The 27,260-nt window shown below is 38.5% G+C and overlaps 1 protein-coding gene across 1 annotated transcript in view; it reads right to left on the reverse strand.

Moving 5' to 3' along the window:
* The window catches only part of grin3a (glutamate receptor, ionotropic, N-methyl-D-aspartate 3A), a 53,977-nt gene that overhangs the window by 18,515 nt on the left and 8,202 nt on the right, over positions 1-27,260 (reverse strand). Inside the window, exons 2-6 of the mRNA XM_026174200.1 lie at positions 25,402-26,111; positions 6,315-6,984; positions 5,143-5,526; positions 4,445-4,590; positions 286-401 (exon numbers count right to left, since the gene is read on the reverse strand). Of these exons, the coding sequence (XP_026029985.1) occupies positions 286-401; positions 4,445-4,590; positions 5,143-5,526; positions 6,315-6,984; positions 25,402-26,111 (2,026 nt within the window). The remainder of the gene's footprint in view (positions 1-285; positions 402-4,444; positions 4,591-5,142; positions 5,527-6,314; positions 6,985-25,401; positions 26,112-27,260) is intronic.

A 27,260-nucleotide genomic window follows, 5' to 3' on the forward strand; every position in this document is an offset into this window, starting at 1 on the left:
CGGGAGGAAGAGGCTTTCTAAATGGACCACAGATTAACAGTAGACACTGGAGAGTGTAAGCTTTTGAAAGCCAAAAGATTAACCACTGTGTAAACGTTGAGTGATTGATATTGTTAAATTTAGGCTTGTTCTAAAATTGCTCATGGTCAGTTAGTCTGCAGTGACGCAGAAAGACCTCTTAAAATCAGGTGATGATTAAAACCAGAGCTGGTGGATGCTATTCACATGTCAGAGTAGTGATAGATTTCATCTAAAATGTTCATAATTGATATGCTCGCACATTACCTTCAATTGCAAAAGGTTTTCCTACTGTTAGTGTTTTACAGTCTGCATCTATGGAGACCTCATAGTCCAACAGTGCTTTGTCCATGATGAATGCATCCAATTTCTGAGGGTCAGCCCTGTAAGCAAAACAACATACTGTAAGTACACTGCAGCTGCAAAAAGTACCCTGTGCACATTCATAACACTCCTCCAGCACAGCATAGTGATGAAATCAAACATTTGTGTTCACTCAAATTTTGCCATCATTCCTCAAGCTAAACAGTAAGAGATTATGCATATATTGTGCTGCATAATTTTGCAGACATAATAAGAATTCAAATATAATTGTAATAAATGTAATTTATATTGTGTGGGTCATTTTTAAGCAGTTGAACTTTGTAATACTACATCAAGTGAACAAACTGGCATTTGCAGTGTGATAGATGGATAATTTGCAAGACTCATCGAGTGATTCTCTCAATATCAGGAGACCAACAGCAAATCTTTTACACTATTTTAAGCCGCCTTCTGAATTTGACATGAAAAATTAATCTTCACCACCTCACGAGACAGTAGCTTAAATGAACCTTAGCTCATTGTCTCACTCTTCGTCTGTGACTCTCAGGCTTATTTTCCCTGTGTCTGTCCTCGTGTCACTTCTCTGACTTCACAGGGTGAGTAGAAAGAATGAACTTCACCTTCAGTCATTCTGTTTTAACAGGTCCTACAAACCTTTTTTATGCTCTACCTAACTTCATGTGTAGGGCAGAGCTGAATATATAGGCCCTATGAAAACTGTTTGCATTTTTCTTCTCTGGAAATCAAAACATGCAAAGTTTAATTAACGGTAAAGCACGAAGACTGACTGCAGACATGGTGCTACTTAATGCACAATACAAACTGAAAATGAAACCGAAAACAGCGAATAAAGCATAAAAGCATGCAAGAATGAACTGTTTTTCTTTGAGCTTGTGGGCGTTTTACAAAGCCTTTTAAATGGCAGCACACCCTGAAATTATCACTGAGACTGAAATGTAAGTGATTCAACAAATATTTTTGCCTTGTTTGAACTTCATAATTCTGATGCTGGCCTTGCCTTTACTTTCCCCCCAATCCTTTCATTGGCTACCTTTCAGGAAAATTACTGCCTGCCTACAGATTTTTGCCAATTTATTTGTATTCCTCACAAGTCTGTTATATAGAGGTGAGATATTACGTCACAACACTCTGAGAGGCTTTTACAAATCAACTTTAAAATGTCTTTACTGACAGCTAGAGTCTACCGGGATACAAACGCTACAAAGACTTTTTCAAGATATACTGTGTTTTGCTTGTTATCAAGGACAGCGTTTGAAATCTTGCACTATCTTCTCCCTGCAAGCTGCCTGTTCATTATTACCGGCTGAATTATGCTGCAGCTGGCATCCTTGGTCTTTTACCACAGCATCTCATTTATGGTCAAAGCACTATCTTGACATCAGCCATCTAACAAACTAATATGATTAAATCACGATGCATCCCTTTTTACATCATCTATAAATCACATATTTGCATGAAGGGAAAACACCACTGCTGACATCAAAATGTCTGTGGTGTACTTTTATGTAAAGCCAGAGTTTCCATTACTGTGGGGTTATAGGGATAAGTCTTTGCATTATGAAGTACATTCGCAGGTTGAAATTGCTCTCTAATAAATTGTCTTCTCTGTCGTATTAGAGTAGCATTCCCTATATATCCATTAATAGGCCAGCTGTAATGGTACATGACAGCTGTCTGATGGCTTGTAATGCTTCAGCCAGTGAATTTTTTCCAAATGCTCTAATTATAAAGAAGACAGGCTGCAGTCAGTGGTGTTGATAGTTTGTTTCAGTAGCACTGGTGAGACATGGTCATTAAAGTTGAAACATTATTGAAAAAACAAAACAAAAGAATTGCCCTGATAAAAATCAGTGCTTACTGTAATCGGTGCCTAGTGTGTAGGGATGACAACTCCAAGTAGTCATCTAAATTACTGTATTTTCTCAAGCATTTCACAATGTGTGCTACATATACAGCAGCATTTTGTTTATCTGTCTTGTTTTTTGTTAATTATCCATTTGATAAACAAGAGTGTGCCCCAACAGCCTGTGTGGCACACTCTTATTTACCATTCCCATGATCACTGTCAGCGTCATCAGTCAGCATGTTCTTATAAGATCCCTTAAAACCTGGTTTTGATTGTTAATGTTTACCTCCTTGTGAAAATACACTCAATATTCAGCTGTACTGCTTGCTCTTTGTTTGGTACACCTCTAGTACTGGGTTGGGCTCCCTTTTGCCTTTAAAATTGCCTTAATTTTTCATGGCATATATTCAACAAGGTGCTGGAAACATTGCTTAGAGATTCTCCTGGAAGCAGCCATCAGAAGATAGGAGCATGTGGTCAAACAAGCTCACAATATTCAGTTAGGCTGAGTTTTTTTATTTTGCCCAAAGTGTGCCAAGAGAAAAAGAAACAAACAAACAAACCCCCAAAAACAACCATTACATTACACCAGCAGCCCCAACCACTGATACAAGGCAGAGTGGATCTATGCTATTCTTTATGGCAAATTCAGACCCTACCTGATGTTGCAGTAGAAATAGCAACTCATTTGAACCAGGCAATGTTTTTCCAATCATCTATCATCCAATTTTGGTGAGTCTGAGTGAACTGAAGCCTCGGTGTCCTGTTTTTAGCTGACAGGAGTGCTCCCTCCATGCTCTTCTGCATACCATAATTGCAGTAAGTGGGTAATTGAGTTATTGCTCAGTCTTGTCATAGTCTTGTCATATTCCTCTGACATCAGCATGGCATTTTCACTGGATATTTTCTCTTCGTTAGGGGGTTTATCCCTGAGATGATTCTGTGGGAAACTTCCATAAGATAATCAGAAATACTTATACCAGCCCGTCTGGCAACAACAACCCTGCCACATTCAAAGTCACTTAGGATACCTTTCTTCCCCATTCTGATGCTTAGTTTGAACTTTACCAGGCTGACCTGACTATGTCAAAGTGCATTAAACTGCTTACGAAGTGGTCAGCATGGAGTTTAGTCTGTTTGTCAACACTAGCAAGGCATTGGAGGGGGAGGACATTACAACTATAATTTTTTTTTTTTTGCTAAACAGCAGTCTGGCATTGAAAAAAAGATACAAATTATTTCTACATAGCACTGTGTACTTTGGAAAGTTGGTCCGTTCTTATTAGGAAGGAAAAAAGAAAAAAAAACATTGCTCACTAGAGCCGACCTCACTCTAATTACCCCTCAAATAAACACTGAAGCTGAAAAGACTACATTCCTCCACCCCACAGGCAGTACATTGAATTAATTATCAAAATATGACAAAAGATATGATCCAAAGTAAAATCCAAGAAAAGCAAGTATACTTACACTTCTATGAAAACTTTAGTGCAATTAGTGCAGTATATATTAGAGATATACTATCAGTCTGTTAGTGCACAAGTGTCTTGCATATGTATATACATAATGCTTAGTCCCTAGTGAAGTAAATCCCAATGCAGAGGATTGCATTGCGGCACATTTGTATACTGTCTTGTTGCCAAGTTGTAATTTTCTAAAGATGACATTTTTGCTTTCCCTCTAATCAGCATTTTACAAGCTCAGTAAAAATAAATCTCGTTTCATCCGTTCAAATTGTGTTCCATGCAGACCTGCTGTCTTTAAAAAAAACAAACAAACCTAAAACTATATTCTGTTATGCACCATGGGTTGCTAGTTGAATGTTGAAAGGGCTGAGGATGACAGCAGTGGCAGGAAAAAGAGGAAGGTAAGATCTGAATGAGAACAGGCAGGCTTGTGGTGGGGAATGACAGCAGCAGGGATGCAATTTTCTTCTCCTTTTTTTTCAAATCTGGCTTTCATTCAGTATGCGCACACTCTTATTTTTTTATTTATTTATTTTTTATCAAAGATGATGCAGTTTCTTTTTTTCACTTGTGCAACCAAACAGAAGTTGATTTTCAGGGGCAATGACTAGAGAAGTTAGCTAACTGAGCGGATATTAGGAAAGCTGACAGCAGTACCTGGATCAGTAAAGACTGAGCATAAATCAATAAAGATTTGATTATGGTCCTCCAAAAAAATGTATGTCTGCCTGTATGCTATATGTGGCCTGTATGCATCTTATAGCCCTACTTGAGATGATGTATGCCATCTGGCGTTGCCGGGACATTGTATCTTCTCATGTACTCGTGCATCTCGGGGAAACTCTTCTTGACGTAGTCCTCTGCACTGCTTTCTCTCACTGTAGCAAATCTGAATCCCTGAGAGGGATGGTGCAGCTGCAAGAAAGAAGAAATAAAACAAGATACCTTCAGAACTCAAATCAAGAAAGTTTGTTGCTTTACATTTTCTTTGTTTCTTTACACTAATTTGTTTCTTTTTTTTTCTTGAACATGCCGACTCTAAACATTCCTGCATTCTTGTAATTCAGTGACTTAATGAGCTGCCGAAAACCAATTAATCACCTTAATTCCCACGCGCCCCTACAAGGGTGTTTAATTAAAGAGTATATTTGCTGAGTAACAATTTTAAGACAATGAAACATCAGTGTAAGTACAAAAGCAAACAAATAACCTCTAGACATTTTAAATATTTGTTTAAATGAAATTCATTTAGAACAAAAACAACTCAGAACCAAAATGTAATTTGTTATTATGATTTAATGATATCAATATAAACACAGGAAGAAGACGTACTCATATCACACTGAATATTTCTCCTTATGTAGTCAGTGTTTCAATAAATCTGTGTGTATATTTTCCTTTGGCTCACCAATATAAAGATATGAGTGGTGACTAAAGACTTTTCTCCTATACTATACTGATTTTTACCTTTGGATCATGGATTCCCGACAACTGTTCATAAGTTTTCTCCCCAACCATTACAGCAGCCAGGTTAGCAGTATAGGTGGACAGACAGAATAGACAGAAGATGGCCCAAAGGTTCATCAGCAGACGCCCAGTCCAGCATTTTGGTGGCTTGATGGCCACTGTTCTTCCAAAGAGAATGGCATAGCACACATTAAGTGCTGAGGAGAAGGAGAACACTCGGTCACGGTTGCGTCCACGTGGCGTCATACCAAATGGACTGTGCCACTCATACAGAGTGAGGAAGATGGCGGTGACATGGAGGGAAACAAAGATGCCGAGCCACATGGACCAGTGTAGAGGCCACATAAAGGCACCGATGGGTGCGGCTGTATCACGAGTACGCACCTGGGCAGGTGGGGATACAGGATTGAAGAAAAAAAAAAGCACTGCATAAGGAATATTGCAAAACTGAAAAGATGTTGTAATTATCAAAAATTACTGTTGTTCTCAATGTTTCATAAATCAGAGGAAATGTGGAGTTTTTGGAAGACATTAATTAGGACTATTATGGAAAGATCCTATCAGCCCCCCTCCCCATCCTCCCTCTCCCTTCACTACAAATAAACTCTATAATAATAAAAACTGATCACAGTGGGATGGTGCAAATTCATTATAGTACCCTTGCCTCAATCGGAGAAAATTGCTTTCACAGTCCAGTGATTGTGAAGCAAATGCTGTTTCTGACGCTGCTGTTTGTAAGAGAGATACTTCTAGTGGAATGGGAAAAAGAAAAAAATACAGATAATAGAAAATACATCCACTGTAAATAAAGCAGAACGTCTACATCTGTAGCAGCATACTAGGAAAAAGTAACAATAGTGATTACCACCATCCCTATGCCTGTCAGCTGTTGAGACTAGCTGCAGTAATTGTAATAATAAGTTCTTTCTGCAAAGCGGTATAACCCCCAGAACAGCCCCGCATATGGGATTGCACTGGAATCCAATAATGTATGGTTGGCAGTGGTAAAACATATTGATACTGACCGTCTGCATACTGAGAGGAGAGAGTTGAGGTCAGGTCAATGACACACATCAAAGAGAGATAGGTTAAAGAGTAACAGAAATTAGGAGAAGAAGTGGAGAGGAAAAGAGGAGGAAAAAAGAAGCCAGAGAGTGAAGAGCAACACTGACCAGAATTCCTAGGCTTGTGGAGAAGAAAGGTGAGGTGAAGTCAATCACCTGGCTCCTAGCTGAATTAATGCTAAAAGATGTCACTGCCAGGTGGGCAGCACCACTGAGAAGATCACCCACCAATCCTGTCCAACGACCATTCTTAAACCCCCCGTATTTCCCATCACCAACAATGTAGAGATCGAAAGTAAAGCCCATGTCCTCCCCCAGCTTCTCCAATAGATCAATGCAGTAGCCATAGCAGCATTTCTTTAGATCTGTGGGAACAGATCCATTGGTTCCTCTGAGGTTCTGGAAAAGTCCTTCCAAAACTGAAGAGTCATTGGTAAGCGGGTCCAGGCACAGCTGCCCAGCAGGACATAACCCATCCGAATCCACTTCACGGGTAAATACAAATGGGTGCTCCACCAGTGTCACTACTCGCATGTGCAACCGTGGAGGTCGGCGCCAATCGCCACCTCCTCCAGAACCTGGATGGTTTGGCCAGGCTGCTGGGTCCATCAGAATTCTCCCCCTGCGCCAGCGTCCCAGGCGGGTCCAGGTTGGCTGGCCTAAGGGATCCAGCTGGAGGGACCAGATGTAGTGATGGGCTTCTGAGATGACATTCTGGCTCTGACTGTTGCTGGATATGAAACCGCTCTGGCCCTCAAATGATCTGTTGGCTACAAATCTGAGGAGAATGAAGAGAAAGAGAAAACAAGAAGTGTCAGGGGGGAAAAAAGGAGTGAGGGACATTGTGAAGAAGCTTGGAAGAGAAAAAAGGCGAGCAGAAGGGTACACACAGTTTTACTGGACACATGCTTAATGTCAAACATCATTAAAATTTTGGGAACATTTTTTAACAATATACTTATTATGTTTGCAAAGAGTGATACCCAGTCAAAAGTCAATCAAAAATCAAACTCTGGGCTCAGTGCATACAGATGTTCAGTATAATAGCACATTTTATCCCCTGTAGACAATATTCTTACAGGAAGTCTCAAGAGAACAGGTTTATTTGATTTGTTTGTCTAAACTGAACACAAGTCTATCTCTTTTGCGCACTAATACTAATGCAGTTAAATGCTAGATCTTAAAGGTTTTGTGCTTCTCTAAAAAATCAGCCCTCTTAAATGACTTAAATGAATTATATTAAAAAGTCAATATTTTCTGTGCATTCAATTCCATTTGTTGTCTTTTGTGATCAAAGACATTTGAAGTATCAAAAAGAGAGCTATAGGTAAATTTTTTATATACATTTTTTGTGTGTGGGAGCACTGTTTGCAGGTTGGCACTATCTCCTCATGGGAAGAATGTCCTGGTTTTAAATCCACTGGCTGGATGGGGTCTTTCTGTATAGAATTTGCACATTAACAGCATGGTTGTGTGGGTTCTCTGTCTCCAAAATCCAAATACATGGAAGTTAACAGGTATGAATGGTTGTCTGTCTCTGAGTATTAGTTCTACAACAGACTGGTAAACTGTCCACCTCTCGCCCTATGGGAGCTGGGAAAGGCTCCATCCCCACCACAACCCTGAATTGTTTGAGTGGAAGAAAATGGCTGGATGGATGAGTTTGAGCATTTTTCCAAACTATTTGGGATTATAACCAATGAAAAGAAAATCAATTCGACCATATGCAATTACGCACTACTTCTGAGTGTGTATATGTGTGTATCACATGTCATTTACACACCTCTTTTCACTCACTATTTGTTTATAAACCATTTTGCGTTTAATTATTAGTTATTAATAATCCCTGGTTCTCTCCCACCGTGTGCCTTCTGTCCTGTCGCTCTCCTTCTTTGTCATTTGATTACTAGGGTTTTCTCTCTGTTATCATATGATCTTCACATTATAAAGCAGCTTGAAAGAACTGTTGTGACAATTTCGCACTAAATTTCTAGGATATAGAAGGTTCAAGAAAACGTAGGTCTTATTAGACTGTAGACAACTGTATGTTCTCAAGATGCTCTGTAAGTATCATTTAGGGCGTCCTTTCAATGTTACATTTTAAAGTTCCATTCACTTCTCTTCACTTTAGTGGGTACAGTTAAATGATGCTAACTGAAACAGATGAAAGATTGTTTGGATTACAAATGAAATTAGTAAAAAAAATAATAAAAATAATTTCACTTGGTGAAAGCAGCTGAAATATTGTGGTAATCTTAAAAAACATTAACAAAAAACCCTCCAAAAGACAAGAAATAATCATCAGTCTGTCTTGTCAACACTACATGCTTTGTTTACTCACTGATCCAATCCAGCCTGATCCTGGAGAGCACAACAACACCGTGCTGACTACTTCTGACTTTGACACACATTAATAGCAGTTGTTTGAACAAATAACCAGTGTTGCATTTTTTTATGATCAGCTCTGCCTGGAGAGGAATCATTTCAGATCAAGTTTATGATGCTACCCTGACAGTATGTTTGATAAATATGAATATGCATGGCATATGCATATGTCTTCTTTATGACTCAGAAAGCTGAAACCCATTTTCTTTTATATCTTAAATACAACAGAGAGACTCAGAGTGCACTGAGCACAGTTCATGTTGCACAATAAAGTAAATTGCAGGATGCACAGCTGTAAAAAAAAAAAAGTTTTCTGCTGCCTTGCTTTTTTATTCTTTATCGCCTCTATCCAGACATGTTTGGATCTCTGTTCTTGGGACTTATGGGCTTAAATGTACAATTATGTTTACTCTTGGTTAGTTCATATATCAATTTCCACTTTATTGGTGTAAAAGCAACAACAGAGAGGTGTATTATCTTGGCGGCCTTAGTGGCTGTCTATCTGTGAGTGTGTGTATGTGTGACAGCATAAGACAAACCACGGTCCAGTGATCACGCCATCTCCCTCACTGAGCCATGCTACTGGCTGTCTGAGAGTGTCAGATACCAGAACAGACACACACACTCACACCCACACACAAGAAAGACACGCACTGGATTGGATATGTTTGAATTTAAGAAAACATGCAGGCATCCAGGTAGATGCACAGCTCTTTGATATGCCTTGAGGAGGTAATGATGTACCTGAAGTGACCTTTTTCAAAATATCTCCATCGTGTCACCTTGCTCACTGAAAAATTTCCCGTCCCACCACCTTGTCAACTTCCCTTCATCTTTTACAGGTTTTTAGCCAACCTGACAACTCAAGCAAGCTGTCTGAAGGTCAGTGTTATCACAGTAGCTTGTAGATGTTAAACTACCTGGGGAGTGTGTCTCTCTCCTGATGGCAGCCAGTGTCATGCTCTCGCAGTTTCCTGACATTGCAGAAAGTGTTCCATGCTAAATGTGAAATGTCACTTTCATACTAAAAGGTCACGTATTATAGAAGGTAATGTGTTTAGGCAAGACATCTGTATTATTTGAATATGTTTCAAGTTCAAGTCTGAATTTACTGTCAGATTAATATAGGCAAGGTTTTCTCAGGAAAGTAGCTGTGAAAAGGGAAGCACAGTTTTGTAGCAAAAATCAATATAGATGTCCAAGTTAAACTGGTATCCATGTGTTTCATCCACATAAGGACTCAGTTTAAAAAAAGGGTCAGACCGCTGCAACACCAATCACGTAATCAGAACTCCAAGGATAGTTATTACAACTGGGATTGATGCTAAGTGGCTCCACTCATTATGAACTATTGAACTCTTCTAATCAGACAAGCTCAGGATAGTTAAACTGGCACACCCACAGGACTGCTCTGTCTCTGCTGACTTTGGATGTCTTTGAACACAGAATCGAGTTCAGAGACACACAAAAGCACTGGGCCACCTACACATTACTCTAAGTGGAGCTGCTCAGCCATGAAAACCATGCCATGAAGCTCTTAGGACATAATGTTTGTACTGATGTTAATACTAGAGGAGGGTTAGAATCTGCAGTTATTGAATCAGCAGAGCTTTGGCAGATTTCACTACATGCCTCAACACTTTGTCACCCTGCTTTTTATCTGGCCTGCCACTTTGTGGCTAAATTGCTGTGGTTCTTAACTGCTTCCACTTTTGCAATTTGCAAACTTACTTGTTGCACTGGTGACAACCTATAACAGTACTGTGCTAGAATTCAGTGAGTTATTTTTTAAAAACCCATTCTCTCACAAATGTTTGTAAAGGCAGACTGGATGACTCAAATGCAGAGTCAAATGCAGGCATCGATTACATTTTTAAAAAAAAAGGCAAACCAAAGTCCACGAGAGAAAGCAGGGAAACAGAAATATGGGGAACTAAAGAACAGTACACAAAGGAAACAGGATTACAACAAGGCACTTAGGGAGATGCCAAACAGCAGGGAACATAGCTCCAAGTCATCAGAAAATTTAGACAAGGAAGTTTAAAGTAAATACAAAATACACAAGACTAAGTTTATCAAAATGAAACTGGAAAAAAACAGTTTGACTAATTACACTAAGGGGAAGGAAATACATTAAATAATGTGATCCCTAAGAAAACCTAGAATCACATTGATTATTTAAATAAAGAGCACTTTAAATTCCAAAAAACATTTAGAGATGTCAACAACTAACTACCATTTCAACACTATTGTAAACAAACTAACGTAATTAAAATATCACCATTGCCTGTTTGTCTGCCAGTTTACACTACATAATTTTAAGTTTGTTTTCAGTTTGTCCTGCCTGTTCCTACGAAAACAGCTTCAGTTTGAGAAATCATCTCCAAGCATAAATGTAGCTAAAATATTTAAACCAAGCCCCAATATACTTATCTTAAGCTCCATATTTCTCACCACTCAACTTATCATACCAAACAATTATTTGACCTTCAAAACTACTTGCTGACGTGCTGTAGTTCACTACATCCGGAGCTGCTACATTACCTCCTATGCTCGAAATAAAAACTATGGTTGAACTTTTTATTCAACGTGACGTGATTCACTTCCACTTCATGAAAAGATAAAATGATGGTATTTGTAGCCAAAGAATGACGTCTGGGTGAATCATATATTTTCCAGACCAAGACTAACTCAGTGTCAAGGCTGCCTCGTGTTCTCGCCTCATGCATCACCCAAAAAAATAAATAAATAAAAAAGATTTTTAACATGATATAACCACAAGGCTGTTGTTGTGTGTACATCACTGACCAAGCAAGTTAAATGAAAAGGAATGGGAGTGCACTTAAATCCATCTTATTCATTACTCTCACAACATTAATCAGCAACAATGAATGTTTTTTTAAGCAAGAAAACATTTTGCTCTTAAAAATAAAATATAGAAAAAAGGAAATGCTGCTGCCTTTGTAGCAGCATAGAAATCTCTGCCAAGAGTATTCCTCCTTGTTAAACCGATCCTCGCCTGAAGCAAACAGAAAGTGTTTCACTGACATTGGTTCAGGGAATACAAGCCTCAGCGGGGACATTTATCATATACCATTTTCTATCTCTATGGTTCATCCAGCTGGCACATGTGGGTACTAACCTTTACTTTGACGGGCATGGATCGGTTTAAAATGATTTCTATCAAGACGGATTGTCTATGGTGGGGAAAAAATAAATAAGATAACCTGTGGAAATTTGTCTCGGCACAATATCTAGTTATAAAGGACTTTTGCTCACTGAACTCTCAGAAGGGTGTATAGTGTATCTCTGTGAAAATGCACATTTATATCTTAGGTTTAGATCTTTATCTTCATTTTTTCCCCACCTTTATCTTCTTAGGCTTTGCTATCCCGTCATGTGTGATTTTAACTTTTGCACACTGACCTTAAAACCCCCTGGAAAACCCTCAATCCCAACTAGATGTGATTCGTCATAGGATAAAAGTGAAAAAACAAGTTTTCCTTTTTCAGTGAGCCCTACCTGACATCCAAATTATTTGAATGCCCTAATAAATATATAAAGAGCCACTATATCAGATTGTTTACTCAGTCAACCATCTATGGTAGGGATGTCAAACTCATTTTACACATTGAGCCACATATTCGCTACTGTAATCTCAAGTGTGCCAAACCAGTGAAGCTACATGATAAACATGTACAATTACAGAAAAAGTTCTGTAGTTCATTGCCATGTACTGTAATGATAAAATATCGTTTTTGTTCATTCAAAGAAAATTTCTTTTTTTCTTGTCTTTCTGCGAATCGACTGTAACATCATAAATGTATAAAATAGTAAAAAAACAGCAACTTTCTGTTATTTAATTGTTTATCTATTACTAATAATAGTAATAGTGTAGTATGAATGAGGGTCATTCTTTATTGACAGGAAAAACTGTAAAACTTGTGAAAAAGCAGTTAAAAGTTCAAAATCTGCAACTCCTTCAGTCTTTGCTGGGGAGATTCTGTCCCCTGGACCTTACGCTTGACATCCCTGGTCCCCTGAATCAGATTTAAACATTGTCTTTGATGACTGATTGTTAAAACATTTTGGAAAAAACCCAAATATGTTTACAATATTTTTGCACAGTTCCCTCAAATGCCAGTATTTTGTTTGAAACTAATCCTATCAACTGGATTTAAGAACAAAAGTATTACAATCAGGATTTCTCCAATTGTTTTGCAACAGCAACAACAGATAAGAAAAGGCTTATTAAACTGTGGTTTCTCAACATGTTTACTGTATGTCTATATGTTGCAATACGTATCAAGCGAAACAACATTGAAAATCATAATAACTTAAAAAAAATTGAAGTGAAATAACATTGATTTATGTGCAAGTGTAACAAGCATGTATGCATGGCCTGCAGCTACTTTACTATGCAGCTTACGTTTGACTTGCCCCAGTCAAGCTTTCTACTATACCAGAGAGTGAGGTAATCTTGTTTTATATTTATGGAAATTTGCACTCCTGCAAACCACAGCGAGATTTATTATGCAAGACAGAATTACATTTGTGAAACACATGGTTGGTCCTCATCATTTATTCTCTTGCAATTAACATTAAAATTGACAGACTATTACACTACATATTACTGATAAGCTAAAGGGCAAGTGTTACTTCTTTCTTGCTTATAATATGCACCTCATGTGAGCGTTACTCATCCTTGTTTTCTAAACTATCCATAAATTGGGGACAATGCCAACTTTTTTCCCAGGACATGCATTTTTTTTAATGAAAGTATAATCTGTAGAACCATCAGATATTAAATGGCTTTGGTTTCTAAATGATGGGCAGTTGGAGTAAAGCAGGGGTGTCCAACTCCAGGCCTTGAGGGTCAGTGTGCTGCAGGTTTTAGATGTGTCCTTGATTCAACATAGCTAATTTAAATGGCTGGTGATGAACTAATCATTTGGTTCAGGTGTGTTGACCCAGGGTGATATCTAAAACCTGCAGGACACCAGCCCTTGAGGCCTGAAATTGGACACCCCTGCAGTAAAGGTTTCAATGAAACAATAAGCAAACAAGGTACCGTCCCTACACACAGCTCCCCGGGCGCTGCATTGGTGGCTGCCCACTGCTTCACTGGGTGAATGTGTTAAATGCAGAGGAGTAATTTCCCTATGGGGACTAACACATGCACATTATTATTATATTATAAAAGTGTTTCATCAGGCTCTAGCAGATACAAAATGTAACATATTATGTGCAATAGAAAACATTTGATTTTTACAATTCCTTACATGTAACAGATTTGAGCATTTTTCTAGAAAACTACTTTTTTTTGCCAGCTGATTGCAGTACAGTTTGCAGTACAGTACAGAACACTGACTTCCCGCACAAACACTCCATCGCTTTGTGATGCTATGCAGTATACTCTCTTTTAGGCAATTCATTTCTCATAATACAAAGTGGTCTGCCTTGAAAGAATTTTCCCACAGGACCAAATGAATGAGTCACAAAAAGTCCAGCTTTTAGAGTGCTCGCGCGAATGGAACACAGTGATAAATAGAAAAAAGAAAAGAAAAAAGATCTCGGATGTAAATGTCAGAATGAAGGGTTTATGCACAGCCTGATCCTTTACTGATCTTTCTTGGTTCAAAGCCCGATGAAGAGAGATGGAAATTAAAGCAAAACTGAATATATGAACTGCAGTCAAACAGAATATTCAGCAGTAACTATAAATCATATTTATGATGTAGATGAATTAATTATATAAACTCTCATAATGTAATATTAATCTTTATGTATCTCAAAAGTATGTCAGTCTATTTAGTCTGCATATTATATTCAATATTTTTGAATTTGATACAACTAAATTTGAATTTGAGACAATTAAATTTTACCTGGTAGAAATAAACTGCAAGATTTCCTGGGAACCATTCTCACTTGAAAATGGACTAAATCCAACTTCCATACGATCAGGTATTTTACCCACCAGCCACGCATTACAGCATGACTGGCTGATTAGTTCTCTATCCCTGGAGCAATTTCAGTGAACAGCTGCCTGTCTACAGTTGTGTGAAAAAAATAAGTAAAGCCCATGAAAAACGTTGACTTTTTCAATACATTTAAACAAGCAAACACTCAATCCTCTTTGAAACAGCGCCTGCAGATAAATGTGATATACTCAAATCAGTGATACATAAAATTCTAATTTTCCAGTCCATCCAGCTTCTGAACTGCATATCCAGATCAGGGTCAAGGTGGGGCTTGAGCCTAAAACCCAGCTGACATGGGGCAAGACGATGGGGTGGAGGGTAACCTGATAATCTAAACACACCTATGGCCAATTTAGAATTCGTGTTGGGATGTATTACACATTACCCTTTTACTCGAATGCTCCACATAGAACATATTTTTTTTACACTACCTACTTACATTTGTATGACTCCATAACATGGTGAGAAATGAGTTGTGGGATAATTGTTAGTTAATATTATAGGCTCCAGTCCTGCACACTGACACGAGTTAGAATGCGATATCAGATGAATATGTGTTGGAGGACCCAGATGGAGGCTAACTAGAGTAAACGAAAGCGAGCCATTTATTTATATTGGTAGTCATGGTACAAAAACGCAGTCTCTTAGAATTTTTGTTTCTATTTTCAACATGTCAAAAGCAGACTTCAAACTATATACCAGTTTTTAATCCTACAGTATAGTTATGTGGATTTTTTTGATAGATTTGTCCAATCCATAAAATTAGGATTAAGAATTCTAACTAAGCGTAGTATCTTATTAGGAAGTGACATAGGGAACATGTCCTATTTCAAAAAGTGTGACATCTGGGGTCTGCTGTTCTCTTTGTAGCTAATTAAGCCATCATGCAGACTAAACAGTGTTGGTTTAAAAATGAAACTACAACTCCATAGATAACTGATTTGAAGTTTTTAGCATCACAACAAACAGGCATGATACTGTTATGAGTACCAGACACATACCTCCTGTATTTCATTTATATTCTCAAATTCCATTTATGCGTATTACAGCCCTGTGTAAGTCTCACGTCCGCTCTGCTAGTTTTATTACAGAACCTAGAAGGAAACATCTGTAATTTTTAAAGTTATTCGGATTGGCTACCTTGTGACCTGTGAAGTGGCTAGATCTAATGCTGTTTCATTGTTCACAGATTACAACCTTGATTTGACTTCTTTTAATGATTTATGTGCCTTTTTAAAGTGTAGCATCACAAAACCTTTTTAAAAGTATTCCAGTTGCATAAATCTGTATTTCATATGTATTCTGAATTTGTCGACTTCTATACATAAGCATATATCCTTCAGCTAGAATAGTAAACGCTTTTGGAGCCCTTAGCTAGATTCTAGATTTTCCTCATGCTAAAATACTAGCATCACACATGCCCTGGGTTAGCATAAAGCTGGTTATTTCGATAGTGTCCCAGCCGCAAGTCCCATGACACTACAGATGTCTGGTGGCAAACACTCTATATGTCACCTGCTTTCTCCCATTGAGAGAGGTTGATGGCATTCCCAGCAACACTGCTGCAACCAGGTCCATAATAATCATGAAACAGATGCTAAGAGTTCAGTGTTCAACTGAGAACAGCTACAATCTTTCCGTTGCTCATCTGTCACATGGTCTTTGGCTTCAACACTGCTGAGGTGACAACTGCTCCCTTAAGGTCAACTCATCCACCAAGCACCTGTTATTCAGACAACAAAATTCTCACTGAATCTGAAATGTATGAAATGAGTGAAAATGACCACAATCTTCACTCTAAAAAGCCGCTGGGTATGAATGGTGTAAACCATGGGGGAAATATGTTCCCGCAGATTTGTAATAGACATTTGGAGAAATAACTAGAGAGTAAAAGTAAATACACTTTAATTATTTTGAAAATGGAGAGATATTTGTTTGACTAGCTGCTCGCTGTAAGAAAAGGGTCAAAAAGAGACATTACTGTGTATTTAGGAGGCTGAATGTAAAGAGATGCAGCACTTGTGCATTGTTCTTGTAGATTACTAAAGATCTAAGAAACATTTAAATATCCCATTAGATACTACATTGCTATCAGCTCAATTTTAGTAATGTAATGCAGTTAAAGAACTACAAAACAGATTCTTTCTTTTTGTTTTGTTTGTTTGTTTTTGTGGATTCCAGTATCTACTTAACTTAGTGATTAGCTGCAATTATGTCATTTTACTCTCATAGTTGAAGTCATAGCTTAATGGATTGATTCCCAGTCAGTGTTGGGAAGGTTACTTTTAAAATGTATTCCACTACAGATTACAGAATAGATGCCCCAAAATGTATTTTGTAACGTGTTACGTTACTCAATGAGAGTAACGTATTCTGAATACTTTGGATTACTTAATATATTATCAGCAGTTTTACAACTACGTGAATGTACTTTTGCTGTGTGATTTATTACTATTACTGAAGGATACCCACCATACCAATACCAACCAGATTTTTAAATCTTAATATAAAATGAGTAACAGTAGGGTGGACATTAGGTAAGGCTGCACTTTTTGCAGCGATCTCCTAAAACTATTCCGTGCAAAACAGGTCCACGGTACCGTAGTAAAGGAACCTCTGGCTAATACGTCGGTTCCGTGTCGGGCTCGTAGCCGAAAACTAGCTTTACTTTGTTGTCTGGGTCAACTTTGCTAGCGAGAGACAGAGAGAGGCGTTGAAAGACTGCTCCAACGGAACTTATTGTTTCGGAGGAAAACAGTGTACAGTCGAGTCTTAATAGCTCACTTACAACTGGGCTACGCTGCCCATGAGGCTACATTCTTTAGGGCTATGCCTGTAACACTCTGCCTATTGCCTTCATATTAAATACATTTTTGAACACTAATTTTAAAAAATATATTTCTTCAGGTCATTATGCGGGCCGCAAGTAGAGGTGACATGGGCCGCAAGATTGAGACACAGGTATTAGAGCCTCTTAATGCGTGTTTTGTTTGGGTTTCCACCAGCGTGGATTTACCAAAAATAGAGAGGGCATAGCCTAACATATGAAACAGGAATTGACCGCCGTGTAATCCCTTTATTTCAACAAAGTAACTGTATTCTGAATACCACCTTTTAAAACGGTAACTGTAACGGAATACAGTTACTCATATTTTGTATTTTAAATACATAACACTGGAACATGTATTCTGTTACTCCCCAGCACTGTTCCCAGTTGGGTATCGATGGTCCTGTGGGTGTATATGGAGATTTGCAAAGTACCTCTATCTTTCAGAAGACAAAAAATGAGATTGAGATGTATTAGATGATGCGCCAAGCACTGCATCAATTTCAATTATGTCCCGTACACATAAGGAATTGTCAGCACTCACAGCTCGCCATAAAGTGACGTGAGGATGCTAACAGAAATGTCAGCATGGATTGCTAAAAGTGATGAATAGCTGGTATAAATAATATGCTTCTGCAGTTTCAGCTCACAGTAATCTTAATGTTAACCTTTAACCTATTTAGCAACGAAAAATAGATATAGATATAGTTGAAACCCAGGTCAAGAAAGTTCTAACAGTAAGAGAGGAAATATGAAGATGCATTTTTCCAACATTTACTCATACTCCAGTGGATGCATCGAGGGCAACTCAGCATAAGGACGCCAAGGATACTTTGGCATGCAGACCGGAGGAGTCAGGGATCGACGCACTGACCTTCTGACTGATAGACGACCCACACAACCACCTGTGCCACAGCTGCTCTGTGCTAACCTTCTGCTAGCATTTACACAGCATCTGTACAAACTCAGCAGTAACCTGAGACCCTTATTTCAGTAACAGTGAGACCAATGTCACAAGACTGGTCAATTGTAACTAGCAACGGCTGATCAAGACTGCAGGAAAAACTGATGGATTTCTCCTAAATATAAGACATTCAGGAAAAACAACTAAACTCGAGTGTGATGGTGAGAAAGAACATCTTTATGCAATCAATAAACATTTAAGCTTTGGATATAACTATTCATGTGGAGTAATTTTCTTAGCATCTAACCAAATCAAAACTAAGCAGAAGGAGCAGACTTCATGTGGGAAACAGCCTGATTACAGTTGCGGCCACTAACGCCTCCAGAAGTGTCAAAACTCTGGAAAGACAGGTGGACTCAGGTGTCTCATTAGAAGCACAAAGAGCTTGTTAATGAGTCCTTTTGTCATTCTGTGTATGCAGATTCATTTTGCTTTGACCACCAATTTATTACCGGAATGACACTCGTTATTTTTATTATTATTGCTTTTTTCTCTCTTTTAAAACTTGCATCATATATGCTGAACACGTTATTGAAGGTTTACTTGAGCCCATCTGATATTTTCTTAGGGTATAAAAAAGAAGCGGCAACTAAGTAAGCTGCAAAGAACACAAAAAATACAAGACTCTCTCTGACATCTGCTGAGGTGGCCAGCCTATAGCCCAGCCTTAAAGCTTAAAGATGTCCCCTGCACCCTCCTAGCATGATCAGAGGTACAAACACTGCAGAGATCTAAGAGTGCTGGAAAATATGAAGACCACAAGCAGGCTAAAGTACACTCATAAACTTGTAAAACATATGATCTGCTCCATTTTGTGTCCATGATCATGTGCTGTTATCTGACATAAACTTTCTGTGCAATTAAAATCTATCTGTTGTAGAGGCTTCTTTACCACTAAGCTAGGTAGTGATATGACCTCTCTATTTCAGTTAAGCTAACATTATATACATGTTCTGCTGTGGTTTTGTTCCGAAAAATGTCAGATACTTCTGTTAAATGTGTCTGAGATTTTCTCTCATTTGCATTTTCTGACTGGCTGCAGGGTCCAGGGAGAGAAGTCTGCCACTGTCTGTATTAACGGCCCCCTTAGAGGTGTGGCTGAGGTCATGCTGAATTGATTTGTAGAATTTTTGTGTATTTTTATGGTTGGACTTAGGGCTGTTCGATATAACGATATATATCGGATGACGATATAAAAACGTCTATCATTTCATTTTACGCTATCGTTTGTTTCGTGGTGTCACAAAATGATTTTTTTCATTGTTCTGATGGTCACTGTAGTGGCTATATTAATTTCTTAAAGTTCTCTCTTTCTCTTATATTTAATATAACCACACTACGGATGGGCAAGCGCCTGTTTTTATGCGTTTTGGTTAGCAACAACGACGGTAACACCATGGCGTGTCCACTTGTTTATGTTCCACATAAATCTTTCACAATAAAGCTCAAGATCCTGTTGAAACATTTCAAAATAAACTTAATCACGTGAAAGAGCAGATTATTTATGGATGAGAAGTAAAAAAGAGCTGCCAGGTGCTAAAAAATAAACCTTAGACTCAAACGTTAGAACAGGCTTTTCCCCGCAGCACACTGTGTAATAAATACTCACAAAGAAAACGGCAGCCATTACAACTTATGTCTAAAAATATATATTTTCATGCATCGGTTAAAACACTCGACTCCAGCTACATGACGCACAGCTGGAAACACTTCCCGCAAGTCAAGCTGCCCGAGATTCACAGAATTTACAGAAAATGTTACATTTTTGTGATTTATAACGTTATCGGGACGATAGAATTCTTATATCGGGATATTTTGGTCATATCGCACAGCCCTAGTTGGACTTCACTGAATGATCAGTCTAACGACAACAGGAAACCAAGCCCCTTATCTAAAGAGAACATTTGCTTTCCCCTGGTGAGAGGAATCCTATTCATGTTTATTAGGGATAGCTCAGTAGGTAGAGTGGTGGCCCCATGATCAGAAGGTCGGGGGTTCGATTCCCCTGAACAGCTACCCTGAGGTACCCCTGAGCAAGGTACCGTCCCTACACACTGCTCCCCGGGCCCCCAATGGCTGCCCACTGCTTCACTGAGTGAATGGGTTAAATGCAGAGAGGGATTTTCCCCACGGGGACCAATAAAGTACACACTTTCTTTCTTATAGTTTGTTTTGAGCATGGCTTTGCTATATGTATTTTGATAGACACACAAAAAACCCAAAACTGGACAGGTTTTGTTTTTAAGGTTTGGAGTGAGTTTGCCTCTGTGTGTATATAAATTCTACCCTGAAAACTCTTATCGAAAACAAATATATTTTGATTAGTTCAGTATCTGATGTTCTTCAGCTTGTGAAAATACAGCTACTACATATAGTCTAATATAGATCTGTGTTCTCAATACTAGTTTAGTATGTTTTTTTCATATGCAGATTTCTGTAAGTGGTCATACAAGGGGCAGTAGGAAGAGTGGGTCATCTACTAACAGGAAGGTCAATGGTTCAAGCCTCAGCTACTCCAGCAGGCACTACCTTGGGTTAGCCTCTGTTGTTTAAATGGGCTATAGGCGAGAAAAAAAAAAACATAACAAAAATGTACATAATATAACATAGTGCATGTTTCAGATATATTCTTTTAACTTTCAAGAAAAAATTATGTTTAACTCAATTCAGTGGGCTGCATACAGAGTTAACTCTGATTGGTTAATTAGATTATAAAATGCTATGCAAGTACTAGTCTGTTTACCATATACAAAGATGTAATGACATTTACACACATCTGCACAGGGATTCAGGGGACCAACACCCTTAAGATTGCTGATTGGCTGCTCTAACCTCTTTGTGCCTTCTAGGTTTCTCATCTATTATTTCCAGCTACCACAGCCAGTGTTGTTTTTAAAAAAAGAAAAAAAAAGATTAGATGGGTCAGTTTATCTGACCACTAAAGCACTCTGCCTCCACAATAAGATTACAAATGATTTCAAAAAGAAAAGAAACGTGAAACTAATGCAATTGTTAGACTCCACACAGTAATATGTTTCATAGTGTGGAAAAAAAATGTAATGGTAACAGATGATGATGACCCTGACTCAATATAAGTCCACTCTCCGTATCTTTTAATCCCTTTAGCATGAATGTGATCAGACAGCCCAAACAGTCTCAGAGCTTTAGAAATACTGAAACGAACGATTTGGGGAGAAAAACTTTTTTTTTCCATCTTTGCAGGTTGCTTACAAACATTCATCTTTGCTCTTTTTCTCTTTTTTCTCTAGCCTCTCCATATAAGTCTTTCCAATACTTTCAGATTTTCCTGAGGCAGGTGTGCGACTGACTTTTCCAAATCACTCATGTGTGAAACAGCTTGAATTAGAACCACTATCACATACAATGGAAACTAAACCTCATCAAGTAGTTTCTCCCTGTTTTCATGGGGTCAAAGACTGCACGAGGACTCTCACTGGGCAAAAGGTCCTATTTGGCAAGTGTTTCTGCAATATGTAAAACACTGACAAATGAATCAACACCCTTTTTTAAATAAAGTAAAGCAATGGAAGGACCTTCAGGACCTCTGAGCTCACCATGTTTAATAATTACCTTCACTGGATATTCATTCTGCTGATTCGAGTGTTTTGAGGAGAATCTTAGCAGGAAAGGTCAAACAGTACTTGTAATGCAGCGGTGGGTGATCACACATCCACTGTCACTTACATCTCTAGAGTGGAGCAGCTGCAGATTACAGTGCTGTTAAATGCAATTCATTACACATTAGCATTTTACCACAGTGCTGCAGTTATTGACTGTACTACAGTGTGCATCCCCATAAACTACATGCTGTGCAAATGCAAGACGGTGTAGGTGTGTATGAATTATTTGTAACTGCTCGAGTAAACATTTGAAAGATATGAAAGAAGTAGAGTAATGTATACACTGTACATTTGGATATTATTGATTAATTGTTGGGTGGAGAGAACCCAGATTTGGTACTGTGTAAGTCTTACTGTTTAAAATGTATATTTAATTTAATGAAGCCTAAGCTCCACCAAATTGGTGCATTAATTAATAACAGAAAGAAGAGCCCTGAAACACTAACATATTTACTGTAATACAAAGAATGCAAAATATTCTGCTGAATATATAATATAACCTATTTTGCACAATATGGTCTAAAATATGTATAACCACTCCTTTATACGTAACTCTATTGCTATCTAGTAAGAGGAAGGACACATTGTTTACATATTTGAAAAAAGTGCAAATAGTACCATACCTACCATACCTATTTAACAGAATGAGTGAGTCAGCAGAGTTGTACCTGCATGATTAAGATTTAAGGCATGTAAACTGTATCTTGTAGTTTAATCCATTGATGACTGCTGTTAATATATGAGACAAAGATAAGAAAAACACACCCCTACCTTGCAACAGATGAGCAAAATAGCATCATGATGGGAAAGCTAGCTGGAGGAGGGGATGTGAGTGTTGAAAGTGTTGAACAAAGACTAGACTAGGACTAGTAGTGATATTACACTGTGAAAAGGAAACAAAACTAACTAAAAATGTCTGGGAGTATGGGCCATATGGCTAGATGATCATCTTTTGTTTAAAAAGTTGGGCACTAAAACTTCCAACTTGCCCTGCTAGCAAACTGGCTTACAAAACTTTTGATGAGATCTCAGACGTACTAAAGAGGCTTTTAAATCTAACACCTCTGGCGATAGCTGAATGGTTCAGGTTTTACAAAAGGAATGAGTCAAATATTGAATTCATATTGGAGTATATGGCAGAGCTTCATAGATTAGGAGAGCATTGCCATGTCGGGGAGTACGCACTAAGGAACAGGCTTGTGTGTGGACTGAGCAATGAGGCCAATCTGAAATGGCTTTTGACAGAATATAGACTAACATTGACTTGCAATTTGGAAATTTCCATATTTATGGAAAACACAGCACACATAAAGTAGTACACAAAACTCAGACTTGATTAAGAAGTGTTAAAATGTTGCACCATCCTGCAGATTTCTGGTTTAAGGATAAAAGTTGCAGGATGGGCAATAAAAGAGGGTACATAGAGAAAATATGTAAATTAAAGACAGACAAAGAAAACAAGAACCAAGGACAAGAAGGTACAGAGGTAACATGAGAGACTCAAATGAGGATGATTTGTCAGTGACAGAAGTTATATGGCTGACACCTAATGTTTACAGAGTGCCATGAAAGATGAAACTAGCCAGTGGATCAGTGCTCACATCCAGGAAAATGTTCCTAAACTCAACCTGAAATATACAAATGTGGGATTGATAACTTGCACAGGAGCGAGAATCACAATACTGCAAAAGCTGAAGTTAAAGGTGAAATATGGGCACATATATGTCTCTTTGGCATGAGATAAAGGCCATGCACCAAACAGAATTGAAGTTGTGTCAGAAATACTATATAGAGATTCAGTGTTGAGGGAGGGGATTGACTGAGCTTGAAGAGAGCGCAAGACCGAGGTTTCACAGGCAAGTCATGTTGTATACGGCTTAAAATCTAAGCAGTGTTTCAGTATTCGGTACACCAAGGAATATTAGCTGTAAAGAACTTATGTGACTGGGCAATGCTAACAGTATCTTTTGGAAAAAAGACAACAAGCAAAGAACTTATTTGTCACTGAATCCCATAATACATATAGACCAATATCCAATCCCACGCAAAGATGACACTTGTGATTCTTTAGCACAGTGAGAGTTTTTAAGAGATTACCTTGCTTGGGCCCTATCTATATCTATAAAGGAAAATATAACAACCATCATACTCACAAGAGTCTATATGAATACAGTAAATTGATCTTTGGCATCGCCACTGCTCCAGTAATTTGGCAAACTGCCCCGAGCCAGCGGCTGCAAGCTATATCAGTCACTCAGTCATACTGAGAGAGCATAATCATTACTGTTCCAAATGATACCATGCATTTTGCAAGCATAGTTGCTGTTCTGACAAATTAGTGGAGCACTAGCTGTCAATCATGGACTCCATAAGAACTCAGCAATCCTGAATGACTAAGTTTACTTAACTGGATTATCACAAAAGTTCTATCAACCTCTCAAGTGTGTTATATTCACTGAATGTGGTGCTGCAGTGGTAACCCAAATGGAAGCAGATCAGTGTATGTGCATATTTTGTCTTCTGTGTCACATTTAATATGTTTGGCTGGTACTGGGTAACTTTTAATTTTTGCCAATGAATTCATTTTTTGCATGTTTGAAAAAGGCAAGAGACAATGTTTTTGGTTTACTAGTGCTATGGGCAGAATACCTTTGTATGTTGGTAAGATAGTAAAGTGGTACCTGGGTGATTTTACATGAACATTGAACTGACACACATCATTTTTTTCTGTTATTGCAAGGGAAGAAACATATAAAAAACATCTATACAGAAATCCATCAAGTTAAGCTGCTGAAATAATCATTTTGTGGGGCATAATTATCACAATGTTTTTTAGGTTTGTCTGGTTTGCAAACTGCATGTATATAGTAAGCCTTACACTGATCCACTATGCTATGGTGGCAATCTGTTTCCCACTATCCTCTAACCATTTTCAAAATTTCCTTTATTACAGAACACAACATGTGTCCTCACAGCCTACACACTGAAAGTGGCAAGTTCTGATCCAGATTTGGATGCAGTACGGCTGGCGTGCTAGGTTCTTTCAAATGACTATAAGACCTACAAAGACCTGATCTTACACAGCCAGACATTTCTCCACAGAGCTGTGTCATTATGATGAATGCTTGCTTCCCCATGTGCAAATGTTCCAACGAAACGTGCTCTCACCCACTTTTTAGAAGACTCACCCCCACCATCATTTTATAAATGTTGCACAACCAAAAATGTTTGTGATCGGCCTAAGCAAATATAAAAAAACAAAACAAAACTGACTGTTCTTCCCCCCGATACAGTAGCAGAATAATAACTGCACCCTATGGAAGTGAGTCGTGCTTATAGAATGCCTTATTAGAGTTTGAGGACATTGCATGAAACTTTGTATCTGTATATTCCCTACCTTGCCAAGTATTCCCCCGAGCTCCCATTGCTCTGTTGTTTATCCATACAATTGGTAGTCCCTGGTATGAGTGCCAAGGCAGGATTATCCTGGGCAGCACTGCCCACGGCACGCGCCCCGAGTTCTAATGAGTCATGGACATAGTGATCCAGAGAAGGGGATCCCATGACCCCATGGGCCAGTAACCCCAGGGGTAACCCTTCTGTTCTCAGCTCAGCCACATTCTGGCTGTCCCCCAAGACCCAGTGAAACTCTGGAAGCGTCATCCGCGTGACCAGCGTCCACAAACGTCGCACCTCGCGAATGTCGCACCCAAATGTCACCAATCCTGTTGTAGATGAGTGTTCTCTAAGGGCCCCCAGCTGTCGCAGGAGAGTTTGCTGCTGGTCTGATTTAGAAGAAGTGGATGATGAAGAAGAAGAGGCAGCAGAGGAAAAATAGGGTAAGGTTGCAATACCTGATGCCACCGCCGAGGTTGATAGTGCAGATGAAGATACTGAAGAGGTTAAGGCAATAGTTGTCAGGTTGACAAGAGTGCCCAGGTGAAAGCGGGTGTTGTTCTTGATGAGGAAAAGGAAGTCACTAATATTCCATTCCTGGCAGAGCAGAATGCTGATGTCCCACCAGCCATTCATCATCAGCAGGGTATAGAGCAGCTGGGATTGTGGAGCCTCCACAGTTCGCATCGCCATTTGGAAATGTAGAGGATTCTGTGAAAAGTTGGTAAAAGGAGGACAGGTGTAATGGGAGTTGAATTGGCAAATGGAGTGGAAGGTAAAAAAAATAGTTGTAGGGGAAAAGTTGAAGTAACAGAAAAAAAAAACGGGAAAAATGTGATTTTGAAAAGTGGAGGAGTGCATTTAAAAAGGAACGAGGTGAATAGGTGTGACAGGAGGAGAAGATTTAAGGGATTAAAATAAATGGATGAAAAAATGGCAAAGGCAGTGGAATTAAATAATACGAGATAGAGAGGAGGGACAGTTAAACATAAACAGAAGGAAATAAAGGAGGAAATAAAAATGTTGTGATCAGAGGACAAAGTGTCGATGGGAATCAGTTGGATTTTATACATGGGAGACAGATAGCAAGAGAGACACAGCATCAGATGATTGGTTTTGGAATTGATGATATTGTGAGAAAAAGCAACATGAGGATAGCGGAGAAATGATGTTGGTGAAAAAGAAAGGAATAGGATGGGCATAAGGACGTGAAATAAAACAGAAGAGCAGAAGAAGAAACAGGAGAAAGAGAAGGGTTCATAAATCCAAATGTAGTTACTTTTTGTCTTCAGTTAACATAGTTTGCTGTGTATAATGGATAACCTCCACTTACCTGTTTCTATAAATATAACTAATCACATTTTTTAACTGTGTAGTCACTTTGCAGTTCTGAATTGCAGTTCATTTCAAAAGAGCCTTTCCCCTACTCAGCACCACAACATTTAATTTAGTTTACACCTTTGTTGAATTTATGTGATTCATAATTTCAGCAGTTGATTAATGACCTAGACAGATCAATTAGTACATGGTGGCTGATTACCACTAGGACCTCATCTGATACAATAGAATTGTGCAGTCTCATAGTGTTGTTGTTGTGAGGAAAACCTTTCACCAATTTTAGCATCTTTCTAGAAAGAAAGTAAATTGAGAAGCATGAAATAGATTTATTCCAAAATGTACCGCCTAACTGGCTTTAAGTTTTAAATCTGCTGGACCACCTGCAGAGGTAAAAACAATTTAGCGCTTTATGCAAGTAATGCAGCATTGCATGTATTACATCATTGGCGACACATTTCGTATTACTCTTCTTCTAATCGACATTTTTCATTCTAAATAGTACATTTAAGATTCATTTGCTGC

This window comes from Astatotilapia calliptera, chromosome 7 (genome assembly GCF_900246225.1).
Source record: "Astatotilapia calliptera chromosome 7, fAstCal1.2, whole genome shotgun sequence".
Classification (NCBI taxonomy): domain Eukaryota; kingdom Metazoa; phylum Chordata; class Actinopteri; order Cichliformes; family Cichlidae; genus Astatotilapia; species Astatotilapia calliptera.